This window comes from Aspergillus brasiliensis (genome assembly GCF_001889945.1).
Source record: "Aspergillus brasiliensis CBS 101740 unplaced genomic scaffold ASPBRscaffold_11, whole genome shotgun sequence".
NCBI classification, from domain to species: domain Eukaryota; kingdom Fungi; phylum Ascomycota; class Eurotiomycetes; order Eurotiales; family Aspergillaceae; genus Aspergillus; species Aspergillus brasiliensis.
In genome coordinates this window covers 805,318-826,351 of record NW_027137452.1, presented here as the reverse complement: position 1 = coordinate 826,351, position 21,034 = coordinate 805,318, and the positions used below count along the sequence as shown (strand labels likewise).

Genomic DNA, 21,034 nt, shown 5'->3' with positions numbered 1-21,034 from the left:
CTTTGACGGCCAAGTAGGACCTCCCTCTTCCCTCTTCCTCTCCCCCCAGCAAAAAGCAAAGTTGAATTGTAAGCGGGGATAAATCAATCCACCGCGAGAAAGTATCTGGCAAGATGTCGTCCGACGAGATTGTCTGGCAGGTTATTAACCAGCAATTCTGCGCCTACAAGCTCAAGTAAGTTTCTAAATTCTATCTGCGATATTGAAAAAAAAAATTTCCGCCTACCAGCACAGAAACTAGTTCACAAAAATTTAATTTCAGCGCAAAGCAGAAAAGCTAACGATAACCTGTCTTAAAAAATAGAACAACTAAGAATCAAAACTTCTGCCGAAATGAATACAACGTCAGCGGACTCTGCAACCGGCAATCCTGCCCGCTTGCCAACTCGCGCTATGCCACGATCCGCTCGGACCCCGAAACAGGCGCTATGTACCTGTACATGAAGACGGTGGAACGGGCGCACATGCCTAGCAAATGGTGGGAGCGGATACGACTGTCGTCGAACTACGCGAAAGCCCTGGAGCAGTTGGATGAGCGGCTGATCTACTGGCCGAAGTTCCTGGTGCATAAGTGCAAGCAGCGTCTGACGCGGTTGACGCAGGTGGCGATCCGGATGAAGAAGTTGGCGAAGGAGGACGAGAGACTCGGGGAGACGGTGGTGACGAAGTTGGCGCCGAAGATCCGGCGGAGAGAGGAAGCGAGGGAACGCAAGGCTGAGAGTGCGGCCAAGATTGAGCGGGCGATTGAGAGGGAGCTGATTGAGCGGTTGAGGAGTGGTGCTTATGGAGATCGGCCGTTGAATGTTGAGGAGGGGATCTGGAAGAAGGTGCTGCGTGGGTTGGAGAGGAGTGGGGAGGGTGAGAGAGATGAGGATCTGGATGATGGAGAGGAGATTGATCTTGAGGAGGAAGAGGAGGATGAGGAGGGTGTTGGACAGGTTGAGTATGTTAGTGATATTGATGAGGATGAGGAGGATTTGGAGGATATTGAGGATTGGATTGGTGAGGGGTCTGGGGACTCGAGTGATGACTATGATGAGAGTGATGAGGAGGACAGCGATGAGGACAGCGATGAGGATGAGGATGACAGCCACCACTCCGATGAAGAGGAGGCGAAGAAGCCTAAGCCTGGCTTCAAGCGGAAGCGTCCTGCTCCTCAGATCAAGCCGAGGAAGAAGGGTCCCCGTGTTGAGATCGAATATGAGACTGAGGGTGCTGGCAAGGAGAGCATCTTGGCTTGAAGGGGGTGAGGCATTGAACATAAAAGCACGGGTTTCTGTTGATGTTGCTGCTGCTTTCGTGTACTGTATGGCGTTGTCTGGTTTCAAGAGTTGTTTTGTGTCTGTTGTTATTGTTGTTGCTCTGCTGCGATCGGGCATGCATACCCCGCCATTGCATATATGAATTTACTGTTCACCAATGTTATGGTCTGCGATCTTAGACTATCTACATCACAATCATATGGGAAGTTATGAGACAGTCTACAAGTGCTGAGACAAGATCCACCAGTTGGCAGTGCCAGATGGAGAAGGACGTGACTGGGCCAGCTCACGTGCCGCGGCGGGATGAAACCGAGTGGATCGCCAACAAGGCCGTGGAGGTCAATCAATCAATCAATGTCAAACCTCCTCTAAGGGGTTGCACCAATACCTCCTGATCACCCTTCTTCTACACTGCTGGTCGGCTCAAGATAACTACCGTGTACAATAGCACCTTAATTCCTCACCGCTGCAGCTAAATCTCTCGGCTCTTGTTCGCCCCGCGGACCAGCTTCAGCCTCTCTCCTCGTGTTCTGACCCCACCTAAGCAACTCAACTCACCTCCTTTTGAGCCACCCCATCTTCACCTTCCACGTCTCACTAGCTAGGGGGGTTGATCCTGAATACACAATAAACAACAACAACAAGAAGAAGACAGATAGAGGAGAACCACGATCATGTTCTCATCCCTGACCTCATCCTCCGCCATCTCGAATCTGGGCACGCGGCTCACCTCCCTCCGACGAGCCATCACCCTAGGCGACGAAGCGGACGATCCGGACAACGAAGACTGCTCACACATTTCCAACGTACTGCGCGCCTACTACACGGAGAAAGGACGGCCCTTCCCGGGTTGGCTACCCCCGGACCCGAAAGCGCCCACACCAGCGCCGGCACGGGTCATCGCGACAACGCAAGTGCAGGCCGGGGGAGCAGCTGGCGGTGGCGGCCCAGCAGCATCGGCATATGGACGCAGCGGAGGCGGCGGATTAGGAGACCTGTGGGGAGATTCGGGTTCTGCGACGGCGCCGGCCTCACAGACGGCCAGTCTGCGTCGAGGTCGGTTGGCACCCGGCGGCGGTGGTAGTGGTGGAGGTGGAGGAAACATGGGGGCGCCTCTAGCGGCCACGGCCAGCGCACCGTCGGGGATGATTGCATCACCGCATAGTCCGTCACCTGGTGCAGGTGTGCCGACCGGGGCAAGACCGCTGCCTAGCCAGCGAGCCGGGTCGTATCAGACGATCTCGGGACCAGTCACAGGAGGAGGAGGAGCAGGGCTAGAGCGAGCGGCGTCGGCTCAGGAAAGACTGCGAGCCAGATTACATGGGGGCCGGTCTCCCAGTCCCGGGCAGAATCCGGGCAGTAGTACGAGTCGGCCGGGTTCACCATATGTTGGTGGAGGGGGAGCGGATCCTAGTGCACGAAAACCGGTAGGCATGCCGGGTCGACGATAAGTGGTCGGGCAGGATTTTGGTGCTCGTTTTCGTTTGTTTTAGTTTTCTTTTACGTTTAGGCTAATTTACTTGACCCCATCACTACCATGGGCTGGGGGTGGTGGTGTGTGTGGGGGTGATTGAAGACGAAGGAGAAGAAATTAGTGGCTGCAGGGGCTTATTGCAAGATGGGGACTGCTGGTTAGTGTCTTGTCTTGTGGTAAAAGTCAACTCGGATGGTGTCCGTGAGAGGGACAAAAAGGCGGGAACGTGGGATGAAGTTAAAGGAGAGGAAAGAGAATAAGAAGAGAAGCTAATCCTATCTATCTTAGTGGGCTAGACATTTCCATGGTTTCGGTTGTCATGGAACTGGGGGAGTTTCGAGTGCGTGTCCCTGCCTGCTTTCTCTGGTAGAGCCTTCGTGTACCTTAGTAGTTACCTACTATTATCTTTCTCAAGATGAGGGAGATGATTATAATATAAACTCTGTAGTTATTATCCCGCAAGCTTTTTTTCTCCGTGTTTTGCCACAAACCATGTTTCCCCTCCCTCCCGTGCCGTCTTGGCCATCCAATGCTTGTATGGCTTGTATGGATGGGATGGGCATTGCTTGAGTGAGGTAAGAAAACTAAGGCTGGGCTGGGCTGGGCGTAAACGTTCTTCCCTTTGAGCAACCTGCCAGGAAGGCCATTTTCCCGGGGGAAGAGAAAAGAAAGAAGTGGAGAAATAAAGGCATCCAGGCCATGCTTTTTGACTCTTTTTTTTTTTTCTTCCTTCCCACTTTTTACCTTTTCTCGCTTCAGCCCGATGCGCGTGTTGTCAAATGGGCTGGAAGTACTCCGTAAAACTTTAGTGTCGGGGGAGTAGGGGGAAAGTTGAACGAATGAGAGACTCGGGCTGTGTGGAGATGGGAACGGGGAAAGGAAGAAATCGGAGTCAACAAGCGAAATCCCAGCGAGATTATGGGGAAATTGTATGGAGACTGGAGTAGTAGTTACACTAAAGAGTCAGTCACGGGGCCCCGAAAAGAATCAAGCCCGTGAAATAAAATGGCGAACTATAACTATACGGATTACGGAGTACGAAGAAAACTAGAAACTAAACTAAACCCCACGAGGCTAACCGGATTAAGCATATAGTGGTATTTTTCAATGAACGGTGAATGGTCAGAGTATCGCCGAAAATCCACCGGGGCTTAGGTAATGGGCAGTTTTTCTGCCCACGGGGAAGTTTAGTTTAGTTTTAGTTTTAGTTTAGTTTGGTGGTCTTTCCTCCGCTTCTGTTCTGGGGAAGAATCAGCAATCGACGACATTCCTTCCATTCCACTCATTCCACTCCATTCTCTTGCAGTTTCTCGGTTTGTTGCTCCATGGTCAGACAGATTCTTTTGCTGCCCATCATGCCGTTTCCCCACTCTTGCATCTTCTCCATCTTCCCTTTCCTTTCTTTTCCCCGGCTGGCCCTCGCGTGGTCGGCTTCCCTGACTGGTTCCACGGCCCGATACTAACGAGTCAAACCCGGTCCTCATGATGGGTCCTTTACTTCCATTTTCATTTTTCTATTTCTCCTTGATTACGCCGATGACGATTCTGGGGAATGATGAGGTAGTAGTCCGTCTCAGTCAGTCGTAGCTGTACGTATTTCGAGGAGGAGGAGAGGAGGTCCATGGGCCGATATGTGTGCCCTTTAAATACACCACCCCCTTCTGCATTCCCCCCAGATACTTCTACTTCTTTTTTTCTTTTCTTTCTGTGTGTGTCTCTATCCCCACATTATCTCTCCTTCTTATACAGAAGATCCTTGCCCCGGTTGTGGGAGGCACCTTCTCTCTCTCATATATCCTCTCTCCCACCTGCAAAGAGAGTGAACAAACCTCCCCTCTCCCACACACCCATACATACTCTTCCCCACTGATTGTACCTCCCTTGTACATATAATATCCTAAATACCTAATCCCCTCTAATATCACAAGCGGGCTGTCACACCGCAACTTTTCCACATTTTCCAATCATGGGGGTCGTACACGACATGGACACCTCCCATGATGACCACAAGGAGGGAACCGCCTTGGAGATGGACGATGTCCTTAAGGACCCCAAGGCCATCGAGGAATTCAACGAAGCCGCCATGGATGCCGAGTTGCTGCAGCTGGAGCAGGAGCTGCAGGGAAGGAAGCCCGGTTGGTTCGTGGGCTTCTCCAACCCTTCGGTGTATACCTATGTCCTAGTGGCCTTTGCCTCCATGGGTGGTCTGCTCTCCGGTCTGGATCAGTCCCTGATCAGTGGTGCCAACCTCTACCTGCCCGATGCATTGAACCTCAACGACAACCAAAGTAGTCTTGTGGATGCCGGTATGCCGCTGGGTGCCGTGGCCGGTGCCCTGCTCCTGTCCCCCGCGAACGAGTTTCTGGGCCGTCGCATGGCCATCATCGTCTCCTGCATCTTGTATACTGTCGGTGCGGCCTTGGAGGCTGGCGCTATCAACTTTGGCATGATCTTTGCGGGACGTTTCATCCTCGGTGCCGGTGTGGGTCTGGAAGGTGGTACCGTCCCTGTGTATGTCGCCGAGTCTGGTATGTACTTGTATACCCCTTGCATCCTTCTACATCGTCATCGACATCATCATCCCAATGTGTCCCGTGCAGATCGACTAACGTCACTCCAGTCCCCCGCAAGATGCGTGGTAACCTAGTCTCACTCTACCAATTGAACATCGCTCTCGGTGAAGTCCTGGGTTATGCCGTGGCCGCCATGTTCCTCGACGTCAAGGGTAACTGGCGGTACATCCTGGGATCCTCCCTGGTCTTCTCGACCATCCTGCTGGTGGGTATGCTTTTCCTGCCGGAGAGTCCCCGTTACCTCATGCACAAGGGCCGGACCGTGGAAGCCTACGGGGTGTGGAAGCGCATCCGGGGCTTTAACGACTACGACGCTAAGGACGAGTTCCTCGGCATGCGGCAAGCCGTGAGCGCCGAGCGCGAAGAACAAGCCGCCACGAAGAAATTCGCCTGGATGGACTTCATCACCGTCCCACGGGCCCGTCGCGCCATGATCTACGCCAACATCATGGTTTTCCTTGGGCAGTTCACGGGGATCAACGCAATAATGTACTATATGAGCACGCTTATGTCAGCAATTGGGTTTAGTCAGCGAGATAGTGTCTTCATGTCATTGGTCGGTGGCGGCGCTCTCCTCATCGGCACCATCCCGGCGGTGCTATACATGGAGCGGTTCGGCCGCCGCTACTGGGCCAACGCCATGCTCCCGGGATTCTTCATCGGTTTAGTCCTGGTCGGCATCGGCTACCAGATCAACTACGAGGCCCATCCGGCCGCCGCGCAGGGCGTCTACCTCACCGGTATCATTCTGTATCAGGCCTTCTTCGGCTCCTACGCCTGTCTCACTTGGGTCGTGCCCGCCGAGGTTTTCCCTACTTATCTGCGTAGTTACGGCATGACTACCGCGGACGCGAACCTCTTCCTCTGCTCCTTCATCGTCACTTACAACTTTACCCGTATGATGAAGGCCATGACTCGCATCGGTCTGACGCTGGGTTTCTATGGTGGTATTGCTTTCCTCGGCTGGATCTATCAGATCATTTTCATGCCGGAAACGAAGAACAAGTCCCTCGAGGAGATCGATGAGCTTTTCTCGCGTCCTACTTCGGTGATTGTCAAGGAGAATTTGAAGTCGACCGGAGAGGTCATTGACGATTTGTTCCATTTGCGTTTGAAGAAGGTGTTTTCGCCGCCGCCGAAGACTGATTGATTGATTGATTTATTGATTGATTGGGTTTATTAATGGGTTGAGGTTGAAGCATCGTGTATGATTTTTTTTGTTCACTGTGGATGATGACTTTGATTGATGTATATGTTTATGAAATATAGCATGATGAACTGAAGACGAGACGAGATGAAAACAGACAAGAAAAACAATATTGGGTGTATCTCCCGCTTTAACTATTTTTATGGTTATGATGCTCTTTACTATCTTATCTCTGATGTAAATAACTACTAGTGTCAGTAATACCCCATACCCACTGTGTCACATACATCTAAAACATATAGTTACATCTGCAGCATTTACCTACTACATACAGACATGCATTATAGCTTATCGCCTGTATAGGAATTACTTAATATGTCGTTACCAGTTACTTGGCAGCCACGAGACATGACCCCCCAACTTAATCAAATTTCAAACTCAATTGGCACGTGGGTCGGGACTAACCGAACTTATTGCTTGGCTTCCAGCCAGGAAGGTTTCATTCACTGTATTAAAATGACAAAAAAAGAAAAAAAAAAAAGCAAAAGCATGTAATTCACGCTAAGTCTATATATACCACGCAATGGATAACTAGCAAACAAGCAAGGAAGAACCCGGGTTTCGGTCCAGTGATATACAGGTGTATAGCATATGCTTGATAGAGAATAAAGCCAAGAGGAAAGATCATGGCAGATGTGGAAGCTAAGAATGATATCACAAGCACCGATTCCACCTCTCAATCATGACAGGTACGACACGCATAAGCTGGTAATCAACTACCCCCGCACTTTCCGATAACTGGGCGGACTCCACGACCGGAGAATCAGCTTACCCGCCCATATCGGTATGAGGGAGACGGCGCACACGGCGCACACGCGCCACAGCCAGTCGACCGTGATGACGTAGTGCAAGTCGAAGTAGCTACCCAGGAAGGGAACGCTAGCGGCATAAACAAGAGCCGTGCCGATGATGCAGAAGATCATGATCGGGTGCCAGGTGGTGATAGCGATGGCGACCATGAGGAGCTCGTTGATGACGAGGGAGGTGAAGGAGACGCTGATGAGACGGGGCCCGCTGATGGTGTCGAGGAGGATTTGGGAGAGGCCCTGGATTACGGCGCCCTGGTAAACGGAGACCAGGACCCAGGTGAAGAAGGACCGGTAGCTGAGGCTGCGGCCGGTCTTGAGCTCCTTGTAGAGTTCCGGGTAGAGGTTGGCGAGCTCTTCGTCAACATCACGGTCGAAGACGAGTGAGAAGACAGGGGCGTTGGTATAGACGGTGGCGTAGCCGACCATCAGCCAGTTGATGAAGAGACCCTTGGGGTCGAAGTGACTGGCGATGCTGTACATGGTCTGACAGGCGCTGATGATAAGACCACGGTGCATGATGAATTGGGCGAGTTTGGCGGATCGTTTGTAGGAGTTGCGGCCGTGCCAGACGAGGAGTTTGGTGAGGTGGTGGAATTGGGTAATGCTAAAGTCGGCTGCCAGGGAGGCTTGACGACCCTCCTTGCCGACAATGCCAATTCCGACATCAGCGGCTTGGATCATGGAGACGTCGTTTCCACCGTCGCCGATACAGCAGACGCGCTTTTTGGTGTGCTGGCGGATGAGATCTGCTACTTCGGCCTTTTGAGTTGGCGAGCACCGACAGGCAACGACAGCAGGGAGCAGGACGGCGACGGAAATGAACGACGTCCGGAACTGACCCAGCATGAGGGACAGAGACTCGCCATCGATGAGGAGACAACAGTCGGTCTTGTTGCGAAGGAAATCCAAGGTTTCTTGAGCGGTAGATTTGTCTTTGACTTTGGCAACCGTGTGAATGTACTGCCCACGGGCGACCAGCTTCGCGGAAATGGCCACACAGCGTGCTGTCTCGACCTTATCACCCGTCAACATCCAGATCTTGACACCAGCATTGCGAAGTAGCTCCAGAGAGGGCTTCACATCCCGCTGGAGTCGGTCTTCCACACCAGTCACGCCGAGAAGTTCCAGATCTCGCTCCAGGTACTCGCTGATCACCTTAGCCATGCCGACATCACGGCCTTGCAGAGCGAGAGAGGCTTGCTTGTACTTGGTGGTGAACTCTTCATATTGCTGTGATGATAGCCGCCGTCGGCCTACGACCAACGTTCGCAAGCCCTCGCGAGCCATGTTGGCAGTCTCCTCATCGAGCCAGTCGTTCGCTGCAACAATTGTTGACATGACGGTATCTGCACCCTTTTGATAAAACCATATTTCACTGTCGTTTTTGGACGAGTCCAGTATGTCGTCATCCGTCTCAAACTGCACGATAATCCCCATCCGCTTACTGTCTGACGTGAAGGGAAAGATCTCAAGAATGCGAACCCGAACGACCACCTTCCCTGTGTGGGTAGACTCAAGGACTATAGACTGTCTGTCGCGATAAGCCAGTTTAAGCCCAACGTCTTCGGTGTATTTCACAATCGCAATTTCATCTGGAGAGGAAGCCTGATAATTGGTGACTCTGACACCGTCTTCTTCATCCGTCGTAGGGGTGACATTATGACAAAGAGCAAGGGCCAGAATGATGTCTCTGACACGAGAACCAATCTCCCTTCTCGTGCGCGGAGCCGTCCCAAGTCCAGCTTGGGCTCCGAATGCGGTTGAAGGAGTCGTCAGCGAGTCACCGACAAAACTTTGTCGGATATAGGACGCCACTTCTTCCATAGCGTCGTTGGCATACGAGACCGTCCCAACATGGATTTTCTTCAGTTCCATCTCTGCTTCTATTAGCGAACAAGTAGGAACGTTGCCGATCGGAAAGACTCACCGTTTTGGGTCAGAGTCCCTGTCTTGTCGGAGAGGAGATATTCAATTCTACCCAGATCTTCAGGAATAGTACTGGTCCTGACAACTGTACCTGGTATATCCTTGTCTCGTTCGATAAACCGCCCATAGACCGATTTCGCCATGTCCAAGTTGACCCGCAAGCTCATGGGAATGATGGTGGAGAAGAGAATCAAATAGATCATGATTGCAACATACCACACCTTGTCATTTGTCGGTTGGAAACCTTCCAGAGCAACCAAGACGATGGACAATGCCAAAGTCAGCGCGCAAAGGATCTTAGTTAGGTTATTGATCTCGTACTCCAGCAAGCCAACTTTCGAGCGGGATGGTGAGGTCGAAAGGGCAGCCCGCGTCTGGGATCCTGTGTAGATGATAGTAGCGTATGTGACAGTATTGGAGGCTAGAACAGTGTTGGCCCAGGCGGTGTTGTCGATCGTTAACGGAGCAGAGGTGGCCTGGGTGTCCGGAGTCTCATAGTCTCTGCCATTTTCCCTTTTGTCGACATGAGGATCATAGAACCCGGACGGTGGGCCCAGATCGATAGTACCGACGAATTCATTGACTCGTCTATCGGGTGCACTTGCCGTGACTTTCAACCTTGGAAGGTCGCTAAGAGGCAGGGTTTGTGACAATACAGAAGGTAGCCGTAGCTTCCAGTCAGTTTCACCATCCAATTGATCAGTTCGTATGAATGTGTCACTGGCCGACGAGATATTAGCTTCGTTTGTCGCAGTGCTCGAGCTGGGTTCCGGGGCGGTAGGCGATAATAAGCTTTCTTCCTGTGAAGGGACATCCGCCGGTCTTTCCGCCAGGGAGCTTTGACGAGCAGTCACAATGTCGTTTGAAATGCTCTTGAGAATCACAACATCTGCAGGCAACCGCTGATTCTTGCGGACCTTCAGGACGTCACCAACTCTCAGATCCCGTGACTTCTTGACGACCTCCAGCACCCCGTTAGGCCTATCGAAATTTAAAACAGTGAATTCCTCGGCATTTGCCTCGGCGTCCCTGCGACGGCGGCCAATGTCATCCAGCGCCTCCTTCCCGAGCGATATACTGACAACAAAAGCTAACGGCGCAATGTAAGATGACATGTAGCCTATTCGGAGGACCGGAATGATCTGTGAAAGGGCGACGAGAAGGAAGTAGATGTTGAAGAAGAAAGAGAATTCGTTATACAGAGTGCGGGGCAAGAAGCTCCAGGGCGTGTACTTGGCGTTCGATACGACATTCGCGGGATACTTGGTTCGTTGCGTCTGGCCGACGAGGACATCGCGCGGCGGTTTCGTCTCGGTCTGTTCAGAATCGGGTCTCATTGCACGGCTAGAGGAGCCAAAGAGAAAGCTGGCCGCCTTGATCCCCGGGATCCTAAACCGCGAGCCCCTTTGCGACCGCCGTTCAAGATCCGCTAACGAGCGAGCGGAGCTACGCCGGCGTTCATTGAGTAGCGGAGCATCGTCGTCGGTGAAGTTGCGGGAGCTCGCGTGCGACCTGCGGAGTCCGTCCTCCTCCCGTTCTTCTAGTAGGCCAGCCGTGTCCTCCGATGGTCCATGCGATCCGGAAGCGTTTCGTCGCCATACTCGATTTCCCATGCCAACCCGTAGATTCCGCAAAGCTATGCCGGGACCGCGACTCCGTTGGCGATTCGTTTCATCTCGTGAGCGGCGGGGAGATCCATATAAGTTGGTGCTGCTCGGATCAAGCTCCTCCAGATCGAGGTCGTCATCGGAACCAGAGTCGCCCGCGATACTGGCACGACCGTGTGGATGGAGGTAGTCGGACGAAGAAGGCATGGTAGAGACAGTCGGAAAGGAGTCAGAGAGGTTGTATCATGTACAAGGAGCGATATGGGGACTCCTGTGTTGACCAGGAAAGTGTCATGTCACGTCGAGCGGTAACCAAGGTGTCTCCGAGGCACCATTGCTCGGTATAGCTGGCTGGGAGGCGGGCTAATGCAGTCGGGATTCTGATGCGCGTAAACAGGAGATACCTATGGACAGCGATGATGGCAGGTGGAAAAGCGGTTTTATGATAGTCAGTACAGTGTACACCCCCCAAAAATTTCGAGTCCACCACAGCGTCAGTCCGAACCATTCGAGGAACAAGAGAATAACGGGGATAATCTTGGTGGCCTAATGCAGTTGCGATGGCAGGCGGAGACAGGGCGGGATCACATGATGTAGGAGCCACCTTAGGAGCGGTTGTGGCGCAGTGACCAACTGGTCAATTAGACACAATAATCAGTTTAAGTTATCTGAAACGGCGATGTCATCAGCGGAGTCAATGGCAACATAATAATCCACTATCGAAATAGATAAGGGCTATTGATGGCGTTGACTTCCTATTCACACAGCATCATGCACGGGCATTATCACTGTGGCCAAGAAGTTCTCAGCAGGAATGTGATCTACTCGAATGACTACTGAAATTGGTCAAAGAGTTGAGGAGCATGCAGCACTAGCAGCATTATTCTGCTTTCTATTCAGACTCAATTCAGCTCCATCTCGGATCGGGGCGATGCACCACGTGACCTAGCGCAGGAAGAGGTAAGGTGGCACTTCGGCCCCGGGACAACCAATCTTCCAGCCCCGGGATGACGGGCGCGTCCCAAAGCCGGGCAAGGTCACTATTATTATTATTATTACTAGCCAGTCAGCACAGCCAGCCGGTGTGCAGCAGCATCATAAGCCCGCAGCCCAGGCACTGCAGCACCTTGTCTGGCTTTTTCCAGAAAACCAAAAGACAACCTTCGGAGATGCAGTTATGATTTTATACTCCACTTACTTCTTGTAATGCTTTGTTATTGGACCCGGTCTCCTGTGTCCTTCTTATTCTATTTTATGTTCCAGTAAATTACCTGTTCTAGCATTCACGGTTTATCTCCCCGTCGGGTTTCCGGGTGAGTGCATCTGCAAACGTGTCCTATATGCGGGCTGGGTCTGACGATTGTCTCCTAGTGAAAACCCCCAGCTTTTGGCAAGTATGGCACAGAGTGACGTGGCAGCCGTATGGAATCCGGCGTTCAGATCAGACAACAATGCTACCCCCGTTCCGACTGGCCCGGCAAGTTTGGAGATCGATACGTCGATAGAGGCCACCACCATCCCCCTCGGCTCGCCTATGGAGACACCTCATGAATATTCAATCAGCGACATCGCTTTTCCGGATCCCGACACTGCTGCCCCGTCGCAAGAAGCAGCGAGCCCTGATATGATTGACACCCAGTCTTCGCCAAAACCCGATCAAATACCTACTCGCGATGGAGTGCCCGAAGCTTCCTCTGGCGATGTCGAGGCGATACCGGAGATAAGCGATGACCACGAGACCCCAAGTCTGGAAGAACCGCAACTCGGACCTGCCCATGATAGTAAGGACGTGTCTCTGGATGATCCCGAGGGCCAGATAACGGAAACCCAGCCTGTCCAACCCCAAGCCGAGGAGCCTGTTCCGACTGAGGCTCCCGCCGCGCAAGGTATGGATGTGGAGGAACAAAGTAGTACATCTGACGCCAGCGAGCAGGATGCGACTGAACCCGCAGATACCAATGGCGAGACCCAGAGCAGCCATGACATCTGGGGAAGGCCTGCTAATGAGGACGCTGCGGAGGATGATTTCTTCAACCAGCTGAAAACACAGACCAAGCCCATCTACGTACCCCCTGAGAATGAATCTCGCTTCGAAGAGGGCGTCCCATTGTTGGATGATAGCGCCGAATCACCAGTTAAGCCGACTGCCACAGAGGAAAGTCAGATTGATAACTTTTTTGCCGGCGACGATGACGATGACGATGACGATGGGTTTTTCAAGGCTGTTCAAAATTCTCCGCCTCCAAACGAATCTCAACCAGCGTCGCATATCACGCGTAAGAGCACCTTCCAAGTCATGAACTCCCTCGGTGTTTCCCTTGACTCTCCGATGAGCGATGCGGCCCCTGCTGCGCAAGAGTTCGATAAAGCTCTAGCTGCTGCGGCAACGGACAACAGTATTGAGAAGCCATCTTTGGAAGAGGACTCTGCTGCGCAAGAGTTCGATAATGTTCTAGCTACTGCGGCAACGGACAATGGTATCGAAAAGCCATCTCTTGAAGAGGATCCTGATGCGCAAGAGTTTGATAATATTCTAGCTACTGCGGCAACGAACAGTGCCGAAAATCCATCTTTCGAAGAGGATCCTGCTGCGCAAGAGTTCGACAATGTCCTAGCTGCAGCAGCAACGGACAACGGTATTAAGAAGTCATCTTCTGACGAGGACCTGGCTGCGCGTTGGCAGGCCGAGCTTGCTGAAGAAGAGACAGAAGCTGCTCCCTCTGAAGACGACTTGGCCGCGCGGTGGCAGGCCGCACTAGATGATGACGATCTACTTCTAGAGGATGACATTGGAGGCGCTGTGGCTGAACAGGCACCGACGAGCAACGAGGCCACTTCCAACGCTGCTGTCCCGGGATTGAGTAGTCCTTTCGGGACTCCGCAGACTTCTGTCCGACCCAGTGCACCAGCAACTGCCTATACGCCGCATCAGCCGTCTACGTCGGACTTGCTTCAAGGGATCCCTGTGCCCGGTGCAGCGCCTTCGGCAAACATGGCCACCACCGCGGACTACTTTACACAACCGCCGCGACCCAATGTTACCGCAAGCAAAGCAGAAAGTTTCGCCGAACGGGCAAAGGAAGGCTACAGGTCACCATACGATCTCCCGGACGATCTTACACGACCTCGACGGCCAGTGGCTAGTCATAAGCCAGTGGTTACACAGCCCGGTATAACTCCACCTCCCCAGCGAAGCAATAGCATCCCAGTTCCTCCGCCGTCAACTTCCATGCCACCACCTCTGGGAGCACAGCCGAATGCAGCACTATCGACCGCCAAGGTGGCCGCTCCAAAGAACTTCTATGAAGAGCTTCCTCTACCCCCTCCTCGGCCCCAGTCTCGGCCAGCTAGCTCGGGACGGTATACTCCTGGTGCCAATGCAATGCAACCTGCGTCGTCTCACCCGCCTCCCCCGCCGGCCAATCCATATGCTAGCCTTCCCACTGCCTCCCCGGCAGCAGCTGATGCTTATCCCCAGCCTCAAGTTCAGCAACCAGAGAGGCTAGATCCGTATGCGAGCCTGTCCGCACCTGGTGCACCAAGCGGCCCAGCTCCTCCTAGTGCTACTTCGAGGTACTCACCGAAGCCACCTACTTTGCAAGCCGGAATCAAGCCTTCGCCGTCGCCTAGATATTCCCCGGCGCCTCCCCCGGCGACCGCTCCCCCGCCACGCAATCGCTATGCTTCTCAACCCTCCGCTCCACCCTCGCAGGGAGTGGCACTTCCATTCCAGCCTCGCACTTCAAGCCCTCTAGCTCACCACGAAAAGGTCTCTTATCGTCCTCAAGAGCACCTGGAAAAGCAACCCCCTTCCATGGAACAGCCAGCTATCATTCCTCCAATCGAGGTGCAATCGCAGCCAACAGGCCCTGTTGAGTATTCTCCCATTCAGCCCTCTGAAGCCACGCACGCTCCGGAAGCCGCCAACATGGGTACCAGCGTGCATCAAATGTCGCAGCAGCCGATGTCGCCTCCTAGGAACCAGTACGCTCCTCCGGATTATGTTGACGGATTTTCCAAACGCATTGCCCCGATTGCAAACGCCCCACCAGTGCCTGTGCTTCCAACGGATGATCCGACCTTCGTTCCTCCGCGCAGGTCATTGACACAATCTCCAAGTCAGCAAACGCTTGGGCCGAGGTTGTCCGTCCCATCCGTGGATACCCTACAGAGGCCTGCATCTGTTCATGGAGCGGGGTCTCCCACCAAGGCTGTGAACCCCTACGCACCAGCTCAGATGTCTGCACATAACCGCGTCGCCTCTCAGTCTCTGGACTTTATCCCTCCTACCGACGATCAACAGTTCGATCCCCTCGAGCGCTGGAAGGGAGCTCCTATTGTTCAGTTTGGATTTGGTGGTTCGGTCCTATCCTGCTTCCCCAAACACATTCCTCGATACTCTGCCGGCCAAGCCACCCCAAAGATCAAGTCCACTCCTGGAGAGGTTAAGACTCATCAACTCAGTGACTGGATTCCTGTGCCCGATACTATTGCGCGTCATCCGGGACCATTGAAATCCAAGTCTAAGAAGAAGGACTTGCTTGCTTGGCTCTCCAGCAAGATCGCTGCGTTCGAAAACGAGGGGGTCCCAGAGAGTGTATACATGCATGCGGACTCTCAGAAGAGAAGCGAAGAGAAGATATTGCTGTGGAAGGTCGTTCGGGTGTTGGTGGAATATGACGGTGTTCTGGAAGGATCGCCTGAAATCCAGAAGTCTTTGCGCCAAATCATCTTCCCGCATTTGCAGGATGTTGACTCCGCACAGCCCTATGGTAATGGCTTGCCATCTTTCAGCGCAACCCAATCGTTGGATGCTCCTTCTCGTCCCGATGCTGCTGATCCTCAAGCGGTTGAGAGTATTCGCAGCAACCTTCTGGTGGGTGAACGTGAAAAGGCCGTTTGGGGCGCAGTTGACCATCGTCTTTGGGGACATGCTATGATAATAGCGTCAACAATGGACAAATCTGTGTGGAAGCAGGTTGTCCAAGAATTCGTAAGACGCGAAGTGAGATCTGCCTCGGGCAACACAGAATCACTTGCAGCACTCTATGAGATCTTTGCCGGCAATGTCGAAGAGAGCGTTGACGAACTCGTACCTCCCTCTGCCCGAGCTGGATTGCAAATGATCAGCAAAGTTGATGGGCATGGAACCTCTAAGAATGCACTTGATGGCCTTGACAGCTGGAGAGACACTCTGGGTCTGGTGTTGAGTAACCGCAGCTCTGAAGACTACCAGGCAATATTAGCTCTTGGTAGGCTCTTACAGTCTTATGGCCGAATCGAGGCTGCGCACATCTGCTTTATCTTCTCCAGAGCTGCTGTTTTCGGCGGGGTGGATGACCCGCAGGCCAGCGTAGTCCTCCTGGGAGCTGATCATCAGCATTTGTCTCTTGCTGCTCTACATGATGAGGATTCTATTCTCTTGACTGAAGCTTATGAGTACGCCACCTCTGTCCTCTCGGCTACTCCCAAGCCGACGCTGCCCCATCTGCTTGCATTCAAGTTGGTGTATGCGTGGTCATTGGCGGATCAAGGGCGCAAATCGGAAGCTCAGCAGTATTGTGATGCGATTGCAGCTACCCTGAAGGCAACCACCAAGCCATCACCCTATCATCATCAGCACCTATATTTCGGAGTTGACGAACTTTCGGCACGTCTCCGACAAACAACAAGCGAGGGAGGCTCATCGTGGATATCCAGACCAAGCATGGAGAAGGTGTCTGGCTCAATGTGGGCTAAGTTCAACAGTTTTGTTGCTGGCGAGGACAACGAAGCTGGATCTGCCGGTTCAGCAAAGGCTGGCGATGGAGACATCGGCCCCTTTGCCAAGATCGCAGGTACTCCCACTGTTAGTCGCTCACCCTCGGTGTCGGATATCTACGGGACGTACTCCGCACAGCCGAACTATAGCAGTGGCCCGTCACGTTACCAGCCAAATAACCAGTATGCTCCAACTTCTTCGCCTGAACAGTTGCGTGGCAGATCCTCCCTCGACTCTCAAAGATCTTCTTCCTTTGGGTTTGGTTTCGGCCAGCGACGGGGCTCGCAAGAACCTTCAACTCCGATTGAAAGTAATATGTATCAAGGAGGAATGCTGTACAACTCCCCGCCCGCTGTTGGCTACCAGTCGACCCCTCCTCAGTCGTCTTACATGCCTCTTGCACCGGTTAAAGAAGACCTGGCTCCTCAGCATCACGCCGAAGCCTCGGCTGGTTCTGTGGGACAGTCTTACGGCAGCGGATCTCCGTACCAACCTGCAGGTTACGGTTCTTTTGATCAGTCATTCATGAACCAGGCGGCTCCTTCAGACGGGGCTGGCTATATGCCTCCCGGTGTGAGCAGCGGTTATGAGCCTCTCGCCACTGAAAGCCACCTAGAACCTGCAGCGGCAGCACCGGAAGAGGCGAATGAAGAAGAGCCGCCGAAGAAGAAGTCCTTTATGGATGATGACGACGATGATGATATAGCTGCGCGTGCCGCAGCCATCCAGAAGGCTGAAAAGGCACGCAAGGATCGCGAAGCGGATGAAGCTTTCAGAAAGGCTGCGGAAGCGGATGGTGAGTACTCGTCGCCTTACCTCAGTGGATGTTATACTGACACATTTCTTATAGCTCAAAAACCTGCACCGGCTAAGAAGTCTTGGTTCGGAGGCTGGTTTGCTGGTGGCAAGAAGGAAGAGCAGAACCTCAACAAACCAATTCGAGCCAAGCTTGGCGAGGAGAACTCATTCTACTACGACAAGGATCTGAAGAAATGGGTCAACAAGAAGGACCCCAACAGTGCTACCGCGGCGCGCGCCACGCCGCCGCCGCCGCGTGCTTCAGGGCCCCCTAGCAGAACGGCCAGCGGTAGCAGTGCGGCACCACCACCCCCGGCAAGTGCATCCCCAATGATGCCACCTCCCAGTAGTCGGCCGCCTTCTACTACAGGGATGCCTCCTCCACCGGGCAGTCCAGCTCCATCATCTTTGGGCGTCCCTCCGCCTTCCATCCAGCGCTCGGTCTCTACTGGTGCCGCAGTCTCCACGCCTCCAAGCGGGCTGGCGGCACCCCCAAGGCCTGCAACTTCCTTGAGCAATGCCAGCTCCATCGATGACCTGCTGGGAGCACCAACGGCTCGCAAAGGTGCAGCAGCCAAGGGAAAGAAGAAGGGGCGCTATGTTGACGTAATGGCAAAATAATCCATCTTCTACACCTCACTTTTGCCATGCCCAAGAAAACACTGCGGCCATTACTTTCCGGACCCAGTGTCGGTATAATACTTTATTATCACCTCGCTATTCCGATAATGTCTAACGAATCTCCTCCTCGATTCACCATTTTTCATTTGGCACTTAATGAAGCGCGTCCTGGCTTTTGCCTGGTTTAGACCCCCAAAAGTCTTGCATGCATGCTGTTCTTCTCCGAGAGCAAGACGGCTTCTTTCGGGCGTTGTTTGCATGAACCACACCGTCTTCTTATTATACTTGTATGTTGTATTTATGCATATATGTTTTATACGTTTTTTCCATTTTTAAGTTTTTCCTTATTTCCTTTTTATATTACTTTTTTCTTATTCTTTTCCTTTGTTCTCTCTGACGAATGCGGACTATGGAGATGGACGAAACTTGATGTCGGAGGTATCATGATGCCTCGTGGCAAGTGTACTATATGGCTCTTGTGCAACGATTAATTAATACGATGCTTGACCGGTTAATATCTTCGAAGCAGTACTTGGTTCTAGATAAAGCGCCTTAACTCCTAGGAGTAACTTTTATATCCCGTATTTCATAAATGCAGCCCGGAATAAGCACTGATCATCTGGATCATCGTAAGATTATCATAATATATGCTATGTGCCCCATGTTGCTAATTAAACTGCATAAGAAGTGATATAATACTGTGCAAAAACATTGTCAGCCTCACTAAACCCTCTCCTACACACAAACAACCCAACAAGAAGTAGTAACTCACCGTCAAACATGAATCCTGCTCATTCCAACTCCCCGGTAAAAAGACGTAGAGCACCAAAGCCGTCTCATGAATAAACGCTATTCCCACCCCATCATCAGCCTCAGATACCAGATAGGAAGATAAGAAGGAAAGGATCTCACAAGCAACAACCCTCGGATTCAACCTCCCCACACTCAGAATCCGACTCCAATCCTTCCCATCAATCCTCACCTTCGCCCACCCGGCCTCATCATCCGCCGGTACCTCCCTCATCCTTTCACTCGGTAATTGACTCAGCTCCCTTCCCTCGCCCAGCTGGCCCGGATCCAGACTCGGATTCAATAGATCCGTCCAAACGCTCGAGATCCGGAACGCGTCCGTCCCGACAGCTACTTTGAGGGAGCCGTGCATGTTGGCCGAGAGTTCTAGCTTGGGTGATGATATTGATGGTGTTGTTGAATTAGCTCCTCCTCCTCCTCCTGCTGATGCTGCTGCTGCTGATGACGATGTTTTGTTGGAAGAAGTCGTTGCTAACTTAGTGAACCGCTCCGAGATGCTCTTCAGCTGGATCAAGCTAGGCAGGAGGATATTTACATCTGGATCTCGACAGCGCGGCTGATGGAGGCCTTCGACTGCAGATTCGTGGAGTACTTTGATGGGGATTTCCTGTGTGATTACTGTTTCGCGTTCCCGGGGCCCAGTGCCAGAGGGTCTGGCAGTGGCTGAGGCAGTGCTGTTGTTGTTGTCCAGGGTGGATGAAGATTGATCTGTAGTAGTAGTTTCTGGAATGTCCAGAGCATTGGATGTCGTGGTCCAGGAAGTAGCCCGAATGGTTAGTGCTAGGAGAGGTACATTGCCTTTTTTGGTGAGTCTCAGGTTGGATAGTTTGGCGGATACGGCGGAGCGCAAGGCGCGGTGGAGAGACCCGATGGGAACTTCGAGGTTGATTGCTCCGGTGTTGGATTCACAGATGTAGGATTCTTCTTCGAAGATGGTGTCCTGGAGGGTGTAGAGGGTTAGTTTAGGTTTGAAGCAAAGGGGAGCTGAGGGAGACGTACGATAGGGAGTTGAGCCCATACTTGCGTGCCTTGGTCGGGGATGATGGTGAAGCGGATGAAGTCTTTTTCAAGACGCATCCAACAGACCTTTCCCAGGGAGGAAAGAGAGGCGGTTAGTTCTGGGGGTTCATGTGGAGTTAGTATGGGGTGGTTCTATTGTATGATGATGGCTGCCGTTGTTGAGACACGCTGGAGTAAAAGGGATAGGCGCGCGATGGACGGCCACTTACTGGAGAAGATAGACGCATTCGCTATTTGAGTTCGAAAACGCATCTTGATTCAAGGAATTTATTTGCAGAGACAGACAGAAAAATGATGCTACACTAGTCCCCTTCGAAGTCGAAGACGGTCGAGACTCGAGCAGAGGTGCTTATCGATGATAAGTTCGGGGATCGGCCGCGACGGTGGAGATTCCCGCCAATCCGCGAACCAAAACTGCGCGCAAAAAAAGGGGATCGCCATTGCTGCGGGAACTCGACAGGAACAAACAAACTACTTCGTACATCGATGATTGAAGTTCATCCATACGATAATTTGAGATCTCATTTTCAGATGTATCTGGATGGCACAATTGGAAGATTGATTACTATAAGCATGTTCAATTGGTATCACCAAGACATCCGGAAAAGGGAGCTGTACGCTTTTCATGAACCGTATACTAGCCACAAACAGAGCAAGCAGGATGACGACTGCATAGAAGCTTCCATGTTATTTCGATGAAACACCAAGCAAACTCAGTATGATGACTGTCTGTGAGCAAGCAAGCAACCTCTCACGGACATATCTTCTCCGCATATTTCGGGGTGGCGCTCAGCGCCTCCTTGACTCCATCTCGGACTGAGACTCAACTTCCAGTGGACCAACCTTGTTATTTTTGGGTTCAGATAGCTATAGAGAGCTTTGAGTCTAGACTTGATCCGTGTACGAGGATTTGCAAGGTACCTTGTCCTTCCACTGCTCCTTGCGGATGTCGAGTTAGTGGGTTGGCCAGTGGGATGCTGTTGTCCTGTGCGCCCCTGAAGTGAAACTGTAGTAGTATCCATGTTTCCATGGGATGTCTCCCACGTGGTTCGTAGCATTCCTCGATTGCTTCATCTTCCTTACATGTCTCATCCTTACTGACACAATGATTGACTACTGTATGGTTTAGGTTCTCCAATCTCAAGGGATCACGGACGGGGTGTGTC

At 52.4% G+C, this 21,034-nt stretch overlaps 7 protein-coding genes across 7 annotated transcripts; 5 read left to right on the top strand and 2 right to left on the bottom strand.

Annotated features, from left to right (window-relative positions):
* Positions 1-17: 17 nt before the first annotated feature.
* Positions 18-1,482, top strand: ASPBRDRAFT_183617 (ribosome biosynthesis protein MAK16). The gene is made up of 2 exons (XM_067620007.1): positions 18-175; positions 305-1,482. Exons 1-2 carry the CDS (start codon positions 114-116, stop codon positions 1,239-1,241), a joined length of 999 nt encoding a protein of 332 aa, XP_067476356.1. The 5' UTR covers positions 18-113; the 3' UTR covers positions 1,242-1,482.
* Positions 1,483-1,936: 454 nt separating this feature from the next.
* ASPBRDRAFT_198672 (uncharacterized protein) lies at positions 1,937-2,713 on the top strand (the record flags this gene model as incomplete). The annotated part of the gene is made up of 1 exon (XM_067621226.1): positions 1,937-2,713. One exon carries the CDS (start codon positions 1,937-1,939, stop codon positions 2,711-2,713), a length of 777 nt encoding a protein of 258 aa, XP_067476355.1.
* Positions 2,714-4,702: 1,989 nt separating this feature from the next.
* On the top strand, positions 4,703-6,459 carry ASPBRDRAFT_132411 (putative MFS sugar transporter; the record flags this gene model as incomplete). Its single annotated transcript, XM_067618437.1, has 2 exons — positions 4,703-5,264; positions 5,357-6,459. 2 exons carry the CDS (start codon positions 4,703-4,705, stop codon positions 6,457-6,459), a joined length of 1,665 nt encoding a protein of 554 aa, XP_067476354.1.
* A 773-nt stretch (positions 6,460-7,232) lies between these two features.
* On the bottom strand, positions 7,233-11,065 carry ASPBRDRAFT_57640 (aminophospholipid-translocating P4-type ATPase NEO1; the record flags this gene model as incomplete). Its single annotated transcript, XM_067627776.1, has 2 exons — positions 7,233-9,202; positions 9,253-11,065. 2 exons carry the CDS (start codon positions 11,063-11,065, stop codon positions 7,233-7,235), a joined length of 3,783 nt encoding a protein of 1,260 aa, XP_067476353.1.
* Positions 11,066-12,254: 1,189 nt separating this feature from the next.
* On the top strand, positions 12,255-18,038 carry sec16 (COPII coat assembly protein SEC16; the record flags this gene model as incomplete). Its single annotated transcript, XM_067621225.1, has 2 exons — positions 12,255-17,415; positions 17,470-18,038. 2 exons carry the CDS (start codon positions 12,255-12,257, stop codon positions 18,036-18,038), a joined length of 5,730 nt encoding a protein of 1,909 aa, XP_067476352.1.
* Positions 18,039-18,142: 104 nt separating this feature from the next.
* Positions 18,143-18,617, top strand: ASPBRDRAFT_294044 (uncharacterized protein). The gene has a single exon (XM_067622652.1). The coding sequence runs from the start codon at positions 18,248-18,250 to the stop codon at positions 18,527-18,529; it is 282 nt and encodes a 93-aa protein (XP_067476351.1). The 5' UTR covers positions 18,143-18,247; the 3' UTR covers positions 18,530-18,617.
* Positions 18,618-18,705: 88 nt separating this feature from the next.
* ASPBRDRAFT_57638 (checkpoint protein HUS1 family protein) lies at positions 18,706-20,120 on the bottom strand (the record flags this gene model as incomplete). The annotated part of the gene is made up of 4 exons (XM_067627775.1): positions 18,706-18,887; positions 18,951-19,788; positions 19,848-19,966; positions 20,078-20,120. 4 exons carry the CDS (start codon positions 20,118-20,120, stop codon positions 18,706-18,708), a joined length of 1,182 nt encoding a protein of 393 aa, XP_067476350.1.
* Between the last annotated feature and the right edge of the window lie 914 nt (positions 20,121-21,034).